Consider the following 19,480-nt stretch of genomic DNA (forward strand, 5'->3'; position numbering starts at 1 on the left):
GGGATGCTGGTCGTGGCAATTTTGTTTTGGGCCAATCGATAGGTATTAACAAGACTTATACTTTTCAGTTAAAAAATTTTTTCTATCATGAAAATTGTGGGCGCCACGGTTTGGGCGGCTTGTGGGCGTTAGAGTGGGCGTGGCATATTCGCGTGACAAATTTGCGCTGCGAACAAGGCTACAGAATCCAAGTCTGAAATCCCAATTGTCTATCTGTGATAGTTTTTGAGATATCAGCGTTCATATTTACAATTTTTTGAAGTTTGTGGGCGGTTTGCGGAAGTTAAAGTGGGCGTGGTAAACTTTTTTGGGTCAATCGATAGGTATTCATAAGAACAATACATTTCAGTTAACATTTTTAGTTAAACTGTAGAAGCCACAGTTTTGGGCGGTTTGTGGGCGTTAGACTGGGCATGGCGCACTGACGAAACAAACTTGCGCTGCGAAGGAATCTCAGGAATCTGCATGCCTAATCCCAGTATTGCAGCCCTTATAATTTACGAGATCACAGCGTTCATACGGACAAATTCACAGACGAACATGGCTAGATCGAGAATACATATACTTTATGGGGTCGGAAACGCTTCCTTCTACCTGTTACATACTTTCCGACGAATCTAATATACTCTTTTACTCTACGAGTAACGGGTATAAAAATAGAATATAGTTTCTAAATCGCGGCTCGTTCCGACTTATATACTACCTGCGATAGAAATAAGACTTTTGGGGAGGTTTCATCGCGACAGCTTTAAAGTTAAGAGACTAGCTTGCTAAGAAACGGACAGAGCGATGGACTAACGGATATTGCTAGATCGACTCGGCTAGTGATCCTGATCAAGAATATATATACTTTATGGGGTCGGATACGTCTTCTGCGCTGTTGGGAACTTCTGACTCTTATTAATTTAACCTCTGCAAGGATCTTCTTAAGAACATCATGCTTTTAATATTTTGGAATCATATAACTGCCATAATTAAAATCTGACTATTAATTGGAAAATAATAAGAAAATAATTATCTTATCTATTTTCAATAATCTCGAATCTAATTAATACAAATCGGTCTTCTATATCATATAGCTGCCATTGGTCAAAATAATTCAAAACAGTTTTATTTAGTTTTCGGCTAAACATTTACGCTAGTAAATTTAAATGGAACATTATCTTAAGATTTCTGTAAGTCGGAAAAGTATAGAAACGACCTTCATAATCCTAAATAAACTTCGACTTGCCGAAGTTTGCTTCCTTTCTTATCTTATATTGCCTCTTATTTTTTTTTAGAACAAAACAGGTTATTTACAGGGGATCGTGACGGACGACCAGTACATTTTGTTCTCGTTTTTGCTTCCTATTCGGGATCCTGCGACTTACAACGTGTATAGTACTTGTCACAACGTCACAGTACTTGTACTCCACCGATGATTGGCCGTCTTCGACTTCTAGTAGTTTCGGTTAGGAGTCCCTCCGACTCCTTCCTTGTGTTCCAACGGCGTTGCCCAGAATTATATTTGCACGGATCGAACTTAATTAGATGTCCTCCATTTGGGTCACTGCTCGGGCGCCAGGTTATTCCAGGATAATATAAAAGTCTTTTTATTTGCTCCAGAAGAAACATTTAATTTATTGAAATATCAAAAATGGGACTTATTCTTAAGATTTCCTTAAGCTACGCTATGGGTTGTGGTTGTCGCCGGCGTCGTTGACAGCAGAGCTGCGGCAGATAGTTGTTGGCAGATGGCAGGCCGTTGCTGCGCAGTTCGCCAAGACGCACAAATTGTTTTGGGCAGTTGCTCTGGACCAGATGTTCTTGTTTGCATTTTTGGTATTTGATCAAAAAATGTTGCAATGTTGCTGATGCTAACTTGAAACCCTTTTTGTAACGCTTGTGGCTGGTAATGATTTGTTCCGCCACCTAGGAGTTAAAAAGTATAGTTTTGCCATCTGCTGGTCGGTACAGGCACTACAAGTGAGGTAGTAGAAGAGTTCTGGGGTGTACGTTTTCGGAACGAAAAAGGCAACGGAGCTCGTTGTCACTCTAAGGAAAATGGCGGAGTCATAAATAGAGAGCAGCTCCAAGCGAGATCCGCGGGCCACAGTTGGTCTTTCCATTTTCTGCCGTCACCGAGTGCATTTGGAGCCAGTTAGAAAAAAAAACTTAAATCTGATCGGCAACTACGTTAAATAAATATTACAGAGTGTTATGCAACATGCGGAATGAAGAATTGGAACGCTATTCAAAAAAAATGTTATTCTTATCCGAACTGAAGGTTAGGACAGCATGATAAGCTGAATCTTCCCCATCTATTGGAAAGGGGGATTAGCTGGAAGAAAAGTAAACGTTGGAAGGAACACCAGTCGAGCCGTCAGTTTGCCTAAGCTACTTAGTCTCACACAACTCCAATTAGACTATGCATTTCATTGGATTTGTACTCGTTCCCGCTCCCTCTCTTATTTTCTAAGACTCTCAGTCTGGAGTGTGAAAGAGATAACTTCGAAGATGTAAATGTACGGCGGGTATTGTTTGTAACTGAGGACACCTCCGGCTGACCGCGGATTAGAAGTATTTGTATAGACTTATTGTTGTGCTAAGCATATGATTAAGACATAATTGTTTAAGGCTAGCAACGATTCTTTTTATACCCGTTACTCGTAGAGTAAAAGGGTATACTAGATTCGTCGGAAAGTATGTAACAGGCAGAAGGAAGCGTTTCCGACCCCATAAAGTATATATATTCTTGATCAGGATCACTAGCCGAGTCGATCTAGCCATGTCCGTCTGTCCGTCTGACCGTCTGTCTGTCCGGATGAACGCTGAGATCTCGGAAACTATGAGAGTTAGGCTATTGAGATTTGGCGTACAGATTCCTGAGCTTCTTACGCAGCGCAAGTTTGTTTCAGTAGACTGCCACGCCCACTCTAACGCCCACAAACCGCCCAAAACTGAAACTCCTACAGTTTTGATGCTAGATAGAAAATTTTAACTGAAATGTATTGTTCTCATCAATACCTATCGATTGACCTAAAAAAAAGTTTGCCACGCCCACTTAAACGCCCACAAACCGCGAAAACCTGTGACGCCCACAATTTGGATGCTAGATGAAAAATTTTAACTGAAATGTATTGGTGTCGTCAATACCTATCGATTGATCCAAAAATAAATTTGCCACGCCCACTCTAACGCCCATAACGCTTAAATCTGTCTACCGCCGGTAGGTGGCGCATTTTAATTTCGCTTTGCTGCTTGCATATCTCCATTTCCCTTTGAGTAACGGGTATCTGATAGTCGAGGTACTCGACTATAGCGTTCTTCCTTGTTTAATCTGCCTACATAAAACCATAACCTTTTGAAGATTTTTTTTGAGCTCTGAATTCATATTTTTATACATTAATTATTTATTAAATTTGCATGCGTCATTATTATTTCGCCCATAATATTATGTTTGTCATTTGTAAGGAATTTTACTAGATTTTTAAATATATTTAATAATGTTTAAAAAAACTTTAATTTTCCTATAAATAGGATTGCAATGTTTTAATGTTAATTGGAGCTTTGTAAATTTAAACTTCGTTTCATGGTACAATTTAATAGGTTGATTTACAATTTTTGGGTAAGGTAAAATTTGTTTTGATTTCAAGTGTACAATGACTTAATATTTTACTCCTGTTTTTACAAGAATATTATAAATAGTCGGTTTTTATACAGGATTTATAATGAAGTAAATGATAGATGTTTTATTATGAAAAACAGACACACGACGATTCCATATGTGATGTTCACTATTTCTTTGTTAAGAATTTTGATTTTGGAGACCTGTAACTATTTCGTTACTCAGATGATTATCTTTCTGAATTTAGTTGGCTAACATATTTGAAACTGTTGTTAAGCTATTTATTCTGTCCTATTATTGTTTTTTTATAACAATTTAAGTTATATTCTTTCTTATGAGGTTATTGAGTTTTTCTCAATTATTACTAAGACTTCATAATCTGTGTTTATGCCACAGGGCGATTAATTTCTGAAGGCAGTGTCGAGCGGCAGTTTTCTCCAGATGTCAAGCTACGCTTAAAGAGTTCATAGTTTAACACCCCCACTTTAACGCCCACAAACTTCAAGAAACCGGAAATATGAACGAAAGGATTTAGAAAAAAATCAAAGATAGATAATTGGGATTTCAGATTTAGATTCCGTAGCTTTGGAGGTGGCGCAAGTTAATTTAAAAAAAATGAACAGTGTAAAACTTTTAATTTCCCTTTATTTTAACTTATTCTCGGTTCTCGTGCCTTGTCAATATTTACATGGGGCATTTTTTCTCCTATGTCTAATATAACAGAATACTTACACTATTTACAAAAGAAATGTATTAGTCTCGTCAATACCTATCGATTGGTTTGAAAAAATATTTGCCACGCCTACTCTAATGTCCACAAACGCCCACAAAGCTCGCTTTGCTGCTTGTATATCTCAATCTTCCTTTGGTCCCTTAAGATGAGTAACGGGTATCTAGTAATCGAGGCACTCGACTATATCGTTCTAACTTGTTATACCCGTAACTTGTAGATTAAAAGGTTATACTATACTATGTCAAAGGCAGAAGAAAGAGCTTCCCCCCCATAAAGTGTATATATTCTTGATCAGTAGCCGAGTCGATTGAGCCATGTCCGGCTTTCCGTCTGTCCGTATGAACGCCGATATCTCGGAAACTATAAGAGCTACAATACTGGTATTAGGCATGCAGATTCCTGAGATTCCTGCGCAGCTCAAGTTTGTTTCAGCGGGGTGCCACGCCCTCTTTAACGCCTACAAACCGCCCAAAACTGTGGCTCCTCCAGTTTTGATGCTAGAGTAAAAATTTTAACTGAAATGTTTTGTTTTCATCAATACCTATTGATTGACCCAAAAAAAAAGTTTGCCACGCCTACTTTAACGCCCATAAACTTCAAAAAATCGTAAATATGAACGCGGATATCTCGGATACTATAAAAGATGGAGAATTTGGATTTCAAATTTAGATGGCGCCCACAATTTTCATTCTAGATAAAAAACTTTAACTGAAATATACCTATCGATTGACCCAAGACAACGACACGTCCACTCTACCGCTTAAATTTGTCTACCGCCCACATAAGCTTGTATTGTGATCGCGGTAGGTTGCGCATTTCAATCTCGTTTTGCTGCTTGCAATGTCTCCATTTCCCTTTGGTCCTTTTAGCTGAGTAACGGGTATCTGATAGTCGAGATACCCGACTATAGCTTTCTTCCTTGTTTTTATTTACATCTATGGTGCTGGTGTTTTGTGTTTTAACCAAGCCTATCTTAACCGACGTGCTTGTGTTCTAAATCGTTGTTTTTATTGTTAGTTGTTTTTTTAATATTTGCCATTTAACGAAACTAAATTCTACCTTAACCTGTGCATTTGTTATTGTAGTTTGTACTCTGTTGCGCATGCGTTTTAATTGTTTTTGGATTTACTTATCATAGCTCTCTGTAATCTCTCATTTTGTTTGTGTTTCGTTAGCCACGCTCAGTTGATAGAACAGTTTTTTTGTGTGTTTACATTTTTGTTTTTGATCCCAGTATCAAATTGACTGAGGTGTTTATAATTGTTTTTTTGCATATCGCCCTATTAGTACCTTTTTATACCCGTTACTCGTAGAGTAAAAGGGTATACTAGATTCGTCGGAAAGTATGTAACAGGCAGAAGGAAGCGTTTCCGACCCCATAAAGTATATATATTCTTGATCAGGATCACTAGCCGAGTCGATCTAGCCATGTCCGTCTGTCCGTCTGTCCGTCTGACCGTCTGTCCGTCTGTCCGTCTGTCTGTCCGGATGAACGCTGAGATCTCGGAAACTATGAGAGCTAGGCTATTAAAATTTGGCGTACAGATTCCTGAGCTTCTTACGCAGCGCAAGTTTGTTTCAGTAGACTGCCACTCCCACTCTAACGCCCACAAACCGCCCAAAACTGTAACTCCTACAGTTTTGATGCTAGACAAAAAATATTAACTGATATGTATTGTTCTCATCAATACCTATCGATTGACCTAAAAAATTGCCACGCCCACTTAAACGCCCATAAACCGCGAAAACCTGTGACGCCCACAATTTGCATGCTAGATAAAAAATTTTAACTGAAATGTATTGGTGTCGTCAATACCTATCGATTGATCTAAAAATAAATTTGCCACGCCCACTCTAACGCCCATAACGCTTAAATCTGTCTACCGCCGGTAGGTGGCGCATTTTAATTTCGCTTTGCTGCTTGCATATCTCCATTTCCCTTTGAGTAACGGGTTCTGATAGTCGAGGTACTCGACTATAGCGTTCTTCCTTGTTTAAATTTAAATTATAAATTTAAAATATAAAAAATGCTCCAAGAGAGATTTTAATATAAATGTACTGGACTTGTTGACAGGATTGGAGTGGATTTTTGTGGAATTCTGCCTCTAGCGTAAAAATAGACCGTGACTTAGATGGCTAGATGGCGCTGACCAATGACCGCTTTACGAAACTTTTTAATAAGCTAATATTTGCTGAATTCAAACAGTTCAATGTCGACCTAGATAGTAAAAAAACAATGTTCTAAATCGTCGTCGATGTTCAGATTGCTGGTGGGGGAAGAAAGAGACTCTTGGTTGATCCATAAGAAAGCAGTTATTTGTGTATCGATAAGCCCCTGAAACCTGATCTGCAGATGTTTTGGAATTTACCTAAGCTATTTGCTGACTTCTCCGCTTTTAATGAAGATATTCTGGCCTTTTCGGAGAATTCGCTGAAACCGAAGATATCAGACTCAGAAGTTCTGTTCAGAAATTTTACAACTTATAGAACCGATCGCCTTTCCTGTAGGGGGATGGGGTGCTGCTTGCCGTTATTTCTTGTCTAACATCGGAGAGAATATACACTCATAGCCCTAACAACATTGAATTCCTTAGTGTAAAATCTTGTTTGCAATCCTTATCTATTTATGTAACCTGTTCTTATTTTTACTTGGACCTGACTTAATAATTTGTGAGTACCCATTGTCTGCAATACAATTTTTTTGTAGCATCTTTACAACAGGGATCTCTTGATTGTTCACGGTGATTTTAATCTCCCCGATCTCCCTTTATTACGTTACTCACTAAACATACAATTCGATCTTGTATTTGTTTTAGATCCGTGTGAAGTCACGGTATGTAGAATTGACGCACTTGTTGTCCCAGAAGACCGATATCATCCCACATTGGAAATAACAATATCCCTCCCCTGCGTTGATCGTTGGTCGTCTTGGACTTCTAGTAGTTTCGGTTAGGAGTCCCTCCGATTCCTTCCTTGTGGTTTGACGAAGTTATGCAGGTTTATAATTGCACGGATCGAAGTTAATTAGATGTCGGGATAAGGTAATTCCATGATAATATAAAAGTCTTTTTATTTGCTCAAGAAGAAGCGTCGCCGGCGTCGCTGCTGCTGACAGCAAATCATTGCTGGTGGCAGAGTCGCGGCGAATCGTTCTTGGTGTTAGGCTGTTGCTGCGCAGTGCCCCAAGGCACACCCAGTCGGACCGTCAGGCATGTGGTGCTTGATTCCACAACAATTTCCATAGGAAAAATTCAGGGATTGGCACCACGTAAACTTTTTCAGGGGGTTTCAGGCCTTTTTCCATAGGACTTTTCTATGTGAAGCGGTCGCGAACGTTTCAGTACTGAAAATTTTGGACAGTTAATAAAAGCGAATGGACTTTGTCCATAATGGGGATGTGAACCTGCAGCCCTTTTCAGTACATTTTTCCTATGGACAAGTCCGACTGGGCAATTGATGACTATACCGTTTTCTCTTGTTATACCCGTTACTCGTAGAGTAAAAGGGTATACTAGATTCGTCGGAAAGTATGTAACAGGCAGAAGGAAGCGTTTCCGACCCCATAAAGTATATATATTCTTGATCAGGATCACTAGCCGAGTCGATCTAGCCATGTCCGTCTGTCCGTCTGTCCGTCTGACCGTCTGTCCGTCTGTCCGTCTGTCCGTCTGTCTGTCCGGATGAACGCTGAGATCTCGGAAACTATGAGAGCTAGGCTATTAAAATTTGGCGTACAGATTCCTGAGCTTCTTACGCAGCGCAAGTTTGTTTCAGTAGACTGCCACGCCCACTCTAACGCCCACAAACCGCCCAAAACTGTAACTCCTACAGTTTTGATGCTAGACAAAAAATATTAACTGATATGTATTGTTCTCATCAATACCTATCGATTGACCTAAAAAATTGCCACGCCCACTTAAACGCCCATAAACCGCGAAAACCTGTGACGCCCACAATTTGCATGCTAGATAAAAAATTTTAACTGAAATGTATTGGTGTCGTCAATACCTATCGATTGATCTAAAAATAAATTTGCCACGCCCACTCTAACGCCCATAACGCTTAAATCTGTCTACCGCCGGTAGGTGGCGCATTTTAATTTCGCTTTGCTGCTTGCATATCTCCATTTCCCTTTGAGTAACGGGTATCTGATAGTCGAGGTACTCGACTATAGCGTTCTTCCTTGTTTTTGATCTATATTCCTGTACGCGTAATACCGAGCAGATTGGCTTTAACCCTTTGAATCCTCTTAGCTCGCAGCTGAGAAGCTTTGCACTTCGCTTTCATGTTTTTGTGATCTGTACACGAATCGTGAAATTTATAGCTTCAATGTGTGTCAAAGCTTTTCGTGAATCGTTTTTTCCGCATGTTGCCATGATTTATCATCAAATAGTTTTTTTAACTCAGGGTTGCTTGAGCGTTTGCGATAGAGAATCGTATATCGTGTTGATACAATGTCGAAAGACAGCCCAGGGTAGAATGTTCTCGTTTAAATGGTAGACGAACTCGCTTAGGTCCGTTAGTATTTCACTGGACGCTACCTCCACCACAGGGAAGGACTTGGCAGAATTGTTCCCCTTGTTCATTAAGGAAATATATTCAAGTAATTGGAATTGACAAAAGAAAAGAAAAGTTTGGTGTTACTTATGAAACCATTTATTATGATAACTGTCGGAAATGTACTGGATAAGCTAGTTGACGGGTAAACCACGTAGAGCTAAAGGAACATCGATTTAAAAAGCGCGGTATTAAATTGGAAATTCTGCCCTTTACATTTTCGCCAAATACGGAAAACAAACTTTGAATGACCAGAAACGTCACCTTATTTAACTGAAAAAGTGGTAAGTGCTGATTAGGAAAGAGATTAGGTGGTATTTTCAGCGGCTGTGAAATCTATGAGTTCTGAAAAACAGGAGAATTCGAAAAAGTTTTTTTTTGCACAGTTGGGCTAACCCTAAAAATATCATCGTGAAAGGTTTCTTGCCGTCGATCCACAGGGGAGCCATTTGACTTTGTTTTGTAAATAATTCGAATCTTTGGCAGAAGTTTCTATACCCTTTCAGGTCATTCCCTTGGGAGCATTGTGATTTTTAGAAGACTAAAAATTAATTACAGAAATATTCAAACAATGTTATATTTCAATTTACTACCGTATATGTCTACCGAAAACAAAATATAACGGTCTTTGTATTGATGATGATATTTATATGAATGTATCTCTTGTTTCGACGGGACACTTTGTGACCTTTCGGAAGCAGAATAGGTCTCTGTCTCGAGCTCGGTAGATACGATGCCTCATTTATTCGACCCGTAAGATATAAATGGCCGTCTCTATGTAAGGCATAAGTCCATAAGTTGCACTATCCTTTGACAGTACTTTGTTATTTAACAATGACTCAATTTCATTTGCGTATGCTTCTTGCTGGACCAGTTTACATATCTTGATTTCTGCATCAGATAGTTCGTCGGTAGTCAGCATCCTCTTTTGAATGGAAGTTTAACCAAACTCTTTTTGCACGCATTATCCAAACTACTACCTGCTTTAGATTGCTGTAAGAAAAAAAATCGATAAAAATCTGTTACTGGAATTCCTACCCACCTCAGCACTTGAGTTCACAGAGATCTTCTTCCAATGGGTCCAGTAATGATATGCCAATCATCTGTGCCCTGTCTGAACGTGGTGATTTCAAAAAAACTTGGACCAAGTATCCGAGGACTTTCGGAGCAAATTCTTGGTAAATTTCCCATACGAGTGGCATGTAATATGCACATATCAGGAGTACCCACTGTATTAAGAACATTTGGGGGAATACATGTATATTATTCAGCGCGCCTCTCGCTTACAGCAGAGGAAGCATTTATACAAACACATAAGGCGGCAGCTCCGCTGCTGGCGTTGCTATCAGCGCAGCCTCGAGTTAAGTCGACCCTAGGAAATATATTGTAATTTAAAAAAAAGAACCGAACTAAGAATATTAATGATATTTGGATTGTTTCTTACAATATTTAAAAATGGATTCTTACAGACAAAGACTAAAAACAAAAACAAGAGAAAACGCTATAGTCGATGCCCTCGACTTTTAGATACCCGTTACTCAGCTTAAGAGAGTGCGAGGAGTTTTCACTAACAGACATAGCCTATAGCGCATCCTAACCTATAGAGTCAACTAGTCTATAGCGCCCCTTGCGGCTTTGTGTTGTGTTAGTAAAAAGAGCTGACTTGCTGCAAATGTTGTGCAATCTCGATTGAATTGCTACATTTTGATTATTATTTGGTTATAACTACCGATGAACCCGGAAGCTGCCAATCCGACCGAAAGCACCCGACCAATACATCGACTGGCAGTCTTAACAGTAAACGACACAAACTAATATTAATTAAATCACAACCAGAACCGTTTCGGCGGTTACCACGATTCACCAAGCTTTAGTCCTAGAGCCATCGGTGAGGGTTACACCATTCAACATAACAGGGACACATTTAGAAATAAAGAGCCGGATCGCAATGGCATCAGTAGAATGGAGGATTGCCTGCAAGGCCTGGCTCAAGAAATTATGGTATTCAAACAAGGGGTAGCAGGACTGGCAGGGTGGTTTTCAAGAGAACAAACTTGTGACTCAAAAACCCAGGCACTACAACAAGAAACAAGTGAATTTTGAGGTGTACAAGAGATGCTTAGCGACCGGAGACAAAAGAGAATAGCCCTGAACTTGGTTGGGAACATAACGAATGGGTTGTTCGGAGTATTGGACTCCCAATACGTACAAGACATAAAGGAAACCATTTAAAGGATTAAATGCGTCTCGCAGCTGAATCACACCAACGAAACCAATGACTATTCCTCGTGTGGAGCTTTCAGGTGCAGTCCTTGCAATTACTTTTCCAAAATTCATAACATCAGAACTACGCACACATCACTATCCACCGGCAACATTCTTTCGGGCGGATGCTACCATCGTCCTATTTTGTATGTATGACGAACTATCAAGTTGGCAAACATTTACCCAAACATGTACCCACCGCAAACAATCCAGCCTTTTTTATCAGCACATCTGTTATGGTGGCGAGGCCCACAATGGTTAAAACGGGAAAGCGATCTATGGCCGACCACATCATTCTCAAGCAGTGGCAAGGATATGGTCTGTGTCAATGAAAGGTCCTTGCTGCTGCACTCTACCCAAGCAACTCCGACTTACAACAAAGTCCTCGCCGTGTCGTCTTACATGCTGCGATTTGTTTACAACAAGCAACGAAAACCTGAACAGCGGCTATCGGTCTCCCTTACGTTATCCGAACTGACGAAGGCACTAGCAACGATCGTTTGGATACTACAGAAAGAGTTGTATACCTCGGAATTCAGAATTGGTCGACCAAAACATTCTAAGAGTTTGTGGTAAACTACGGAGACCGACCGATAGTCTTACCGCCCAAACATCGTTTTACCGCGCTTTTTATTTAGAATACTCACTACGCGACTTTACATGGTGGGATAGGACTTACGCTAGGAACGACTGGAAATCTGTTTTTAATCGTCAATGGCAGACAAGCTGTTAAGCGTACACTTAGAAGCTGCGTGCAGTGCTTTCGACAACGCCCTGAGCCAAGTCAACAATTAATGACCGATTTTCCGATGCACAGAGTTAATCCACCTTACTATCATTTCATTGCAACGGAGATAGATTACACGCCTTGCGACCAAGGCAATTCACCTATAGGCGGTCAATGGATTATCAACCTTATGGCTCTGCAACGCTTTATAGCTCGACGCGGCTACTGCGAGCATATGTAAAGCTGTTGAGGCACCAATTTCAACCGACAGAATTCTTCAAAGTTTGCAAAATTTCCGCCAACAAGTTAACAAGATTGTAGTTCCCAAATTAGCAACAAAGAAAATTCAATGGCAATTTAATGTGCCTCAGAGCCCAAACTTTGGAGGGATCTAGGAAGCAAATGTAAAGTCGGTTAGAATCCTATTACACCGCGTCGGCGCACAGTCGGTTGACAAACAAATGCACAGCCGTATCAGTGAATGGAAGAAGATGCGTGGTGCCACTAGAGTGTATTCGTGACACGCTTTTATTGAGGGTAATCCCTCAATGGGTGTGGGGGAGAATCTTTGCAACCAACGGCGTTGCATACAACTGCGGGTGACATTAACCCGGCAGCTCACGGATCCACCTTGCTCCGCAACGTATCACGAGCCCATCAAACGGGTCGCAGTCTTTTATCTCGAATAGGGTTCGTAACCTACAGCGCGACGATAGTATTCGCTACAGATCACGGTATCCTACGTCCTTCACGAACGGCATACGGTCGGTCCAAGCATGTATAAGGACCGAGTACCTTATATAAGTACAAAATATCTTTTGGTCTACAAGCCACACTTGAGTTCAAACAGCAATAAAATAAAATTTGTTATACCCGTTTTTTGTAGAGTGAAAGGATGTACTAGATTCTTCGCCGCTTTTTTTCCCCGAAACTTGGTTTATAAAAAGAACAAATCATAAACCAAAAAAAAATTTTGGGGGCAAATCAAAATCAACATTTTTAATTTAAGCAAGAGAAAACGCTTTAGTCGAGTGTCTCGACTATCAGACCGTTACTCAGCTTTTAAATTGAAAATTGATAATAGTTGAGTTAAAACGTTAAGATGACCGCTTTGAATTCGAATACGCTTCGAAGGTTCGAAAAAAAATGGTCGGTCCTTTTATTGTCTTCTCGTGCCTTTCAACACTGGATAAACGATCTTCCGTCTCTTCCTTTTTCGCTTATGTGAATGAACTGCAGATCAGAAGGGAGAGAGGGGTAATACAAAGAGCTCGAAGCGATTGTTTTTAAGCAATTTAAAGTTTACATTAACATATTCGAAATTAGATAATTTAAATTGGTATTGAGTTTATTGGAGAGATAGAGGGGTGACAAAAAGGACAAATTGTTGGATAGTTAATTATTCAATAGAATAAGTTAGCCGCGCACTCTGCTCTGTCTTGGCCGCGCTTTGCCGCACACACATGCGTAAATACATTTTTTATTGTCTGGCTCTGACGTTAATACTTTTCTTCGTTCCGTCAAAAATTTTTTTCAGGTCAATCGATAGTCATTGACGAGACCAATAGATTTTAATTTAATTTGTTTTTCTAGCAACAAAACTGTGGGCGCCTAACTTCTCCGCCGTTTGTGGGTATAGTGGGCGTGGCACATTACTGAAATAAACTTGCTCTGCGTAATAATCTCCACAATCTGCATGCCTAATCCCAAATTTCTAGCTTTTGTAGTTTCCGAAATCACAGCGTTCATACGGACAGACAAACAGACATGTTAATCAAGAATATATATATTTTATGGGGTCGGAAACGTCTCCTTTACTGTGTTTCAAACTTCTGACTGAAACAAAGGGTACAACGAAATCCGACCATTTTTGGCTGAAATAAGCTGAATAAAGCAAAACGCTTGTTTATACACTAGCAGAGCGTATTATGATTTCAGGCAGAAGTTTGAAACGTTTTCGGTAATATTTTTTTTTTTATGTTTTGCTATTTATTTATTTAATCTTCTCCCTTTGGATACTAACAATAAGTGTATCAAATCTTAAACTAACTAATCTAAATAAAAGTCATATGACTGATGTTGTGCTAAAGGGGCCCGAAAGTTATAGCTGGCTTGCAGGTCGTTGCGTTGTAGACGGGATCGGCTGGAAGCCCAAGTCAAGCCTCTTGCGAGGCGATTGGGGTGCACAGAGAGTTTTTCGTTGTAGGACGCTTTTTGTTTGTCTATTTCATCTTTTACGGTAAGAATGTGGATGTTTTGGTTGCGAATATACCACGGTGCCCCAGTGATAGTTCGCAGGATTTTCGATTGAACGCGCTGTATAATGTCTATGTTGCTTCTGCTGGCGTTCCCCCGCAGGGGCGAACGAGCGTTAAGAATCCAGTGAAAGCTGCTGGCCTTTAGTTTTGGATGTACTTTCTTGCGTTCGATGTGTCTTCTCCAGGTTAGTCGTCTGTCAAGGTGGACGGCGAGATACGTTACATCGTTGACTTGGGGAATCTGCGTATTATTCAATAATAGTGGAGGGCATGTTTGCCTGTTGAGAGTAAACGTTATGTGTTTACATTTTTGTTCATTTATTTAAATCCGCCAATCAGATAGCCACCTCTCTACTACGAGGAGGTGGTTTGCTAGCTGTGTTGTGGCTCGGCCTGGGCACCTCGAGCGACTTAAAATTGCGGTGTCGTCAGCGAACGTAGATGTTGTAAGCTGCTCGTTCGTGGGAATATCCGATGTGTATAGGAGGAACAGAGTAGGCCCTAGCGCGCTTCCTTGCGGGACTCCAGCTTTGATAATGTAGTCGGCGGATGTTGTTGAATTGCACCTTACTGCGAAGGTCCTGTTGTATAGATACGACTCAAGAAGCTTGTGAGTGTAATCAGGTAAGTGTGTTTTGATTTTGTGCATGAGGCCATCTAGCCATACTCGATCGAAGGCTTGAGATACATCGAGGAATATTGCGCTGCAGTATTCCCGATGCTCAAAGGCTGTGCGTATTTATGATGTTATTCTGTTAACTTGTTCGATTGTTCCATGGTTTTGACGAAATCCAAATTGATGAGCAGGGATAACATTGTGTGCTCCTAGATATGGTGTTATGCGAGTTAGAAGGCATTTTTCGAACAGCTTAGACAGACACGATAATAAACTAATTGGTCTGTAGGATGACGGAATTGTGTGGTCTTTTCCGGGCTTCGGTATCATAATGATAATAGATTTTTTCGGATAGTAGCCGAGAGTTATAATCCCATTGAAGAGCTTACAAATAACCTCAATGGCAGAGTTTGGAAGTTCAATTAACATTTTTGGGGTTATTTGGTCACCGCCAGGGGCCTTTTTCGGTTTCAGTTCCCCAATGACTTTCGCGATCTCCTTTGGCTGAAACAATGGTGGTAGGGAAATAGATTCAGATTCGATTTGTGGTAGGAAAAATGAACCAGGGGCAGGGTTCGGCTGGAAGTCGTTTCTGAGATGTAAAGCAAAAGTTTCGGCTTTGTCTTCGTCGCTGCAGACCCAGCTGCCAGATGAATTTCTTGTCGGAGTGACTGTTTCGATTGGTGAGCTCAGATTTGGGTGAGCCCTCCACAGAGGATGTTTTGTACTGGTTGGCGATAGTTTTTTAATGTACTGGAGCTGTGCATTTTCTGTTTCTTGCTTTAGAGCTCGATTTAGTGAGCGAGTGGCTTCCTTAAGACGTTGTTTTGATGACGGCGATCTGTTTGTTTGCCAGGCACGTCGCAGGCGCCTCTTTCTAGGACTAACCGTTCAATTTGCAGATTAGTTTTGAAGTGGTTGGTTTGCACGTCCCCGCCTTGTGGTGTTGAGATAGTGGCTGCCTCCACGAATACTTCTTCAAGAGCATCTGTAGAGCAGTCGATGTCCGATTCGATGTTGAAGTGAGGGGTTAATTTGATGTGTGAGCTCACATACTTTTTATATTTTTACTAGTTGGTTCTGTGCGACGTCAGCCTGAGGGGGTGATCTGTAGTTTTTGTGCTTTGAAGAAGAGTTATTAGCACTGGCGAATGGTCTAACGACAGGTCCGAAAGCGCTTTGGCGCTTATTATATTGCGGGGAATGTTTTTTGTCGCCGCAAAGTTTGTTAGGTCTGAAACTTTCCTGGGGTCTGTTGGCCAGTATGTGGGGGGGGCCAGGGAAACATAGTCTAATTTCTTGTTCGGTTTTATGATTGCATTGTATAATTGCCTTCCTTTGGGAGTCACAGGGCATGATACCCAGTGCGTGTGTTTGGCATTATAGTCCCCTACAGCTGTAAAGCTATCTCCAAACAAGTTATAGAAGTCCATGAATTGTCCTTCAGAAATTGCAAAGCGAGGCGGACAGTAGACAGCAGCTATGGTGAGGTTTCCGTTGCCTGACTGCACTTTGATAGACGTGGCTTGTAAGTAATTAGTTGCAAATCTTTGATGAAAGTGGTGCTTGATGCGTTCCCTGATTAGGATGCCGGTTCCGCCGTGGGCTTTACCATCTGGATGGTCTGAGCGGTAGAAAGTGTAACCTCTTATTTGAAAATTGTATTTGTTTGTGAGGTGCGTCTCTACCAGTAGCATAATGTCGATATGATTATCATTCGGTAATATAAAGTATATATATTCTTAATAAGAATCTCTATCTTTTTTTAGTGCCTATATGCATAAAAATGTAGGTATTTTATTTAAATGTATTCTTTTGATAATATTGATTACAGTAAAAACAAGGAAGAACGCTATAGTGACGGAGACGTTTCAAATACCCGTTACTCAGCTAAAGGGACCAAAGGGAAATGGAGATACATATGCAAGCAGCAAAGCGATATTAAAATGCGCCAACTACCGGCGGTAGACAGATTTAATCTTTATACGCGTTAGAGTGGGCGTGGAATTTTTTTTTTTGATCAATCGATAGGTATTGTCGAGACCAATACATTTCAGTTAAACTTTTTTATGTAGCATGAAAATTGAAGGCGTCACAGGTTTGGGCGTTTTGTTGGCGTTAAAATGGGCGTAGCAAACTTTTTTCTGGGTCAATCGATAGGTATTGATGAAAACAATACATTTCAGTTAAACTTTTTATTCTAGCTCAAAACTGTAGGAGGCGCAGTTTTGGGCGTTTTGTGGGCGTTAGAAAGGGCGTGGCACTCTGCTGAATCAAACTTGCGCTGCGTAAGAAGCTCAGGAATCTGCACGCCAAATCTCAATAGCCTAGCTCTTATAGTTTCCGAGATCTCAGCGTTCACCCGGACAGACAGACTGACGGACAGACGGGCAGACGAACATGGGTAGATCGACTCGGCTAGTGATCCTGATCAAGAATATATATACTTTATGGGGTCGGAAACGTTTCCTTCTGCCTGTTACATACTTTCCGACGAATCTAGTATACCCTTTTACTCTACGAGTAACGGGTATAATTACGGCTGTTTGAGAAAAGTAATTTTTTAAGGGTCAACAATTGCTTTTCTTTCTTTAAATAATAGCTTGGAGGAAAAATATTTATTATAATAAAGTTAGGAAAAAAAGAAAATTTTTTTGGGATAACAGTATTTTGAGATAGAAGCGATGCTGCTTAGGATTTTATTTTTATACCCTTGCAGAGGGTATTATGATTTCAGTCAGAAGCTTGCAACGCAGTGAAGGAGACGTTTCCGACCCCATAAAGTATGTACGAGTATATTCTCGATCAGCATCACTAGACGAGTCGATCTAGCCATGTCCGTCCGTTTCTACGCAAACTAGTCTCTCAGTTTTTAAAAGCTTTAAGATATAGTGTCCCGAACCGGCTGGTTCCGACTTATATACTACCTGCAAAATATAAAAGACTTTTGGGAAAGTTTCAGCCCGATAGCTTTAAATCTGAGAAACTAGTTTGCGTAGAAACGGACGGTCTGTCCGACAGACGGACATGACTAGATCGACTCGTCTAGTGATGCTGATCAAGAATATACGAGTGTATACTTTATGGGTCGGAAACGTCTCCTTCACTGCATTGTAAACTTCTGACTGAAATCATAATACCCTCCGCAAGGGTATAAAAATATAAATGTAAAATAAATTTATATGTATTTTATTTAATTTTATTTATTTTTATTAATTATTAAAAACAAATTTGTTGTAATGAATTTATAAATGGTTTTTTAATTTTCGTGAATGAAGTGTACGACATGCGTGAAATCATCGCTGACTACACATATCTATATAGAGTGTCACGCGTCACAGCTTATACGTCACCATTGACTTACCAGGTGATTCACGGGTGAAACTTAAGTTTTGGAACTAAAGGAAAAATATAGATTTCTGCATACGTAATCTAAACTAGTCCTGCATTATATTTTATGCTTGTAAAGTAGTTTTTGATTCTGATCAAGATAATATATACTGAATATGGTCGGCAACTTTCTTTTCTTTTTCTTTATTTTTCCTGTTACATATCGATTTTATTGCAGGTAAAAAACCCCTTCCAACGAAAATCTTAAGTAACTGTAGTTTGTGGCTCCTATTTTTAAACCAAACATGAAAATATTATAAATTTATCATTTATATCTGAAAAAAAATTAATAATTTATTAAAACAAAACAATTTATTTCTGATTTGCAGCCAGATCACTTTCTAAAATCCAAAATGGATACAATTGTAACATCAATAAAATCAGATGGAGGAAAGAATAATCAGGAAGCGAAGATGCAAGAAGTTGATAACCTTCAAATTGGGCATAAAACTTACAATGCGAATTTGGGACTTTTGACTGAACAAAAACGAGGTTGTGATGACGAAAGTCTTGAGAAAATTGAATTTGAAAGCATTGGTTTAAAGGCATATGACTTTCAGGGTAAAATAAATACTTCGAAAAATGGCGGTTTGAAAGTTGAAAAGAAAATATCGGACGGAGGAAATATTACTCAAAATCCAAAACTTGATCATTTTGAAGTACCCCAGTCCTCAATAAAGTTTGGCAATTTTTCAAAGATTTCTATAAACGATAGTAGTTTTTATGGAAACCCGATTGTCAATCCGCATAAGACAATTGATCTTGTGAAAGGAAGTACATTGGATAAACAGGAGAAGTTTATTAAATCTCAGTCTATTGAATTCTACCTCGAGCAAAGTTCTTCTTTGAGTAATTACCGGAATCCAGATTCTTGTTTCCTAACAAACATACAAAAACAATACTGCACTGATTCCAGAGTTCCAGAGTTCGCAGAAGTGTTGGAATGTGTGCCGAAGACTTCAAAGGAAATTGACCATTGCCTAAGTTTGGACAACGAATGCTTTAAAAAGTGCCCTACCAAAATATCCCATCAACATAGTATAGCATCAAAACTTCAATCAATTGAAAGTCGCCCTATCTATCCGAATGTGCCATATAGCCCCTATAGTAGTCCTTTTGGAAGTCCACATTCCAGTCGACGACGTCCTTTCCGAGAGTCTAGGAGAATATCGATTGAAAAATCAGGAAGTTTTCTTCAATTAAACCAATATAAATTGATGGAACAAATTGGTCAGGTAATCATTTTATTGCCTATTTTTATTTACAGAATTTTATACCCGTTACTTTTTGTCTTGTTTAATGAGTGCTAAGTCGTAAAAAGCATTTT

At 39.8% G+C, this 19,480-nt stretch overlaps 1 protein-coding gene across 8 annotated transcripts in view; it reads left to right on the forward strand.

Annotated features, from left to right (window-relative positions):
* Positions 1-19,480, forward strand: part of LOC108011912 (calcium/calmodulin-dependent protein kinase kinase 1) — a 244,973-nt gene that overhangs the window by 28,313 nt on the left and 197,180 nt on the right. For 6 of the 8 annotated variants that reach the window (XM_036822277.3, XM_036822281.3, XM_065868453.2 and 3 more), the window contains one exon: positions 18,483-19,388. In XM_036822277.3, the coding sequence (XP_036678172.1) occupies positions 18,507-19,388 (882 nt within the window). In that variant the 5' untranslated portion in view covers positions 18,483-18,506. Of the gene's footprint in view, positions 1-7,248; positions 7,382-18,482; positions 19,389-19,480 lie in introns of those variants that run through there. The other 2 variants (XM_036822280.3, XM_065868456.2) reach the window with 2 other exon arrangements.

The sequence above is a fragment of the Drosophila suzukii genome, chromosome 3 (genome assembly GCF_043229965.1).
Source record: "Drosophila suzukii chromosome 3, CBGP_Dsuzu_IsoJpt1.0, whole genome shotgun sequence".
Taxonomy (NCBI): Eukaryota; Metazoa; Arthropoda; class Insecta; order Diptera; family Drosophilidae; genus Drosophila; species Drosophila suzukii.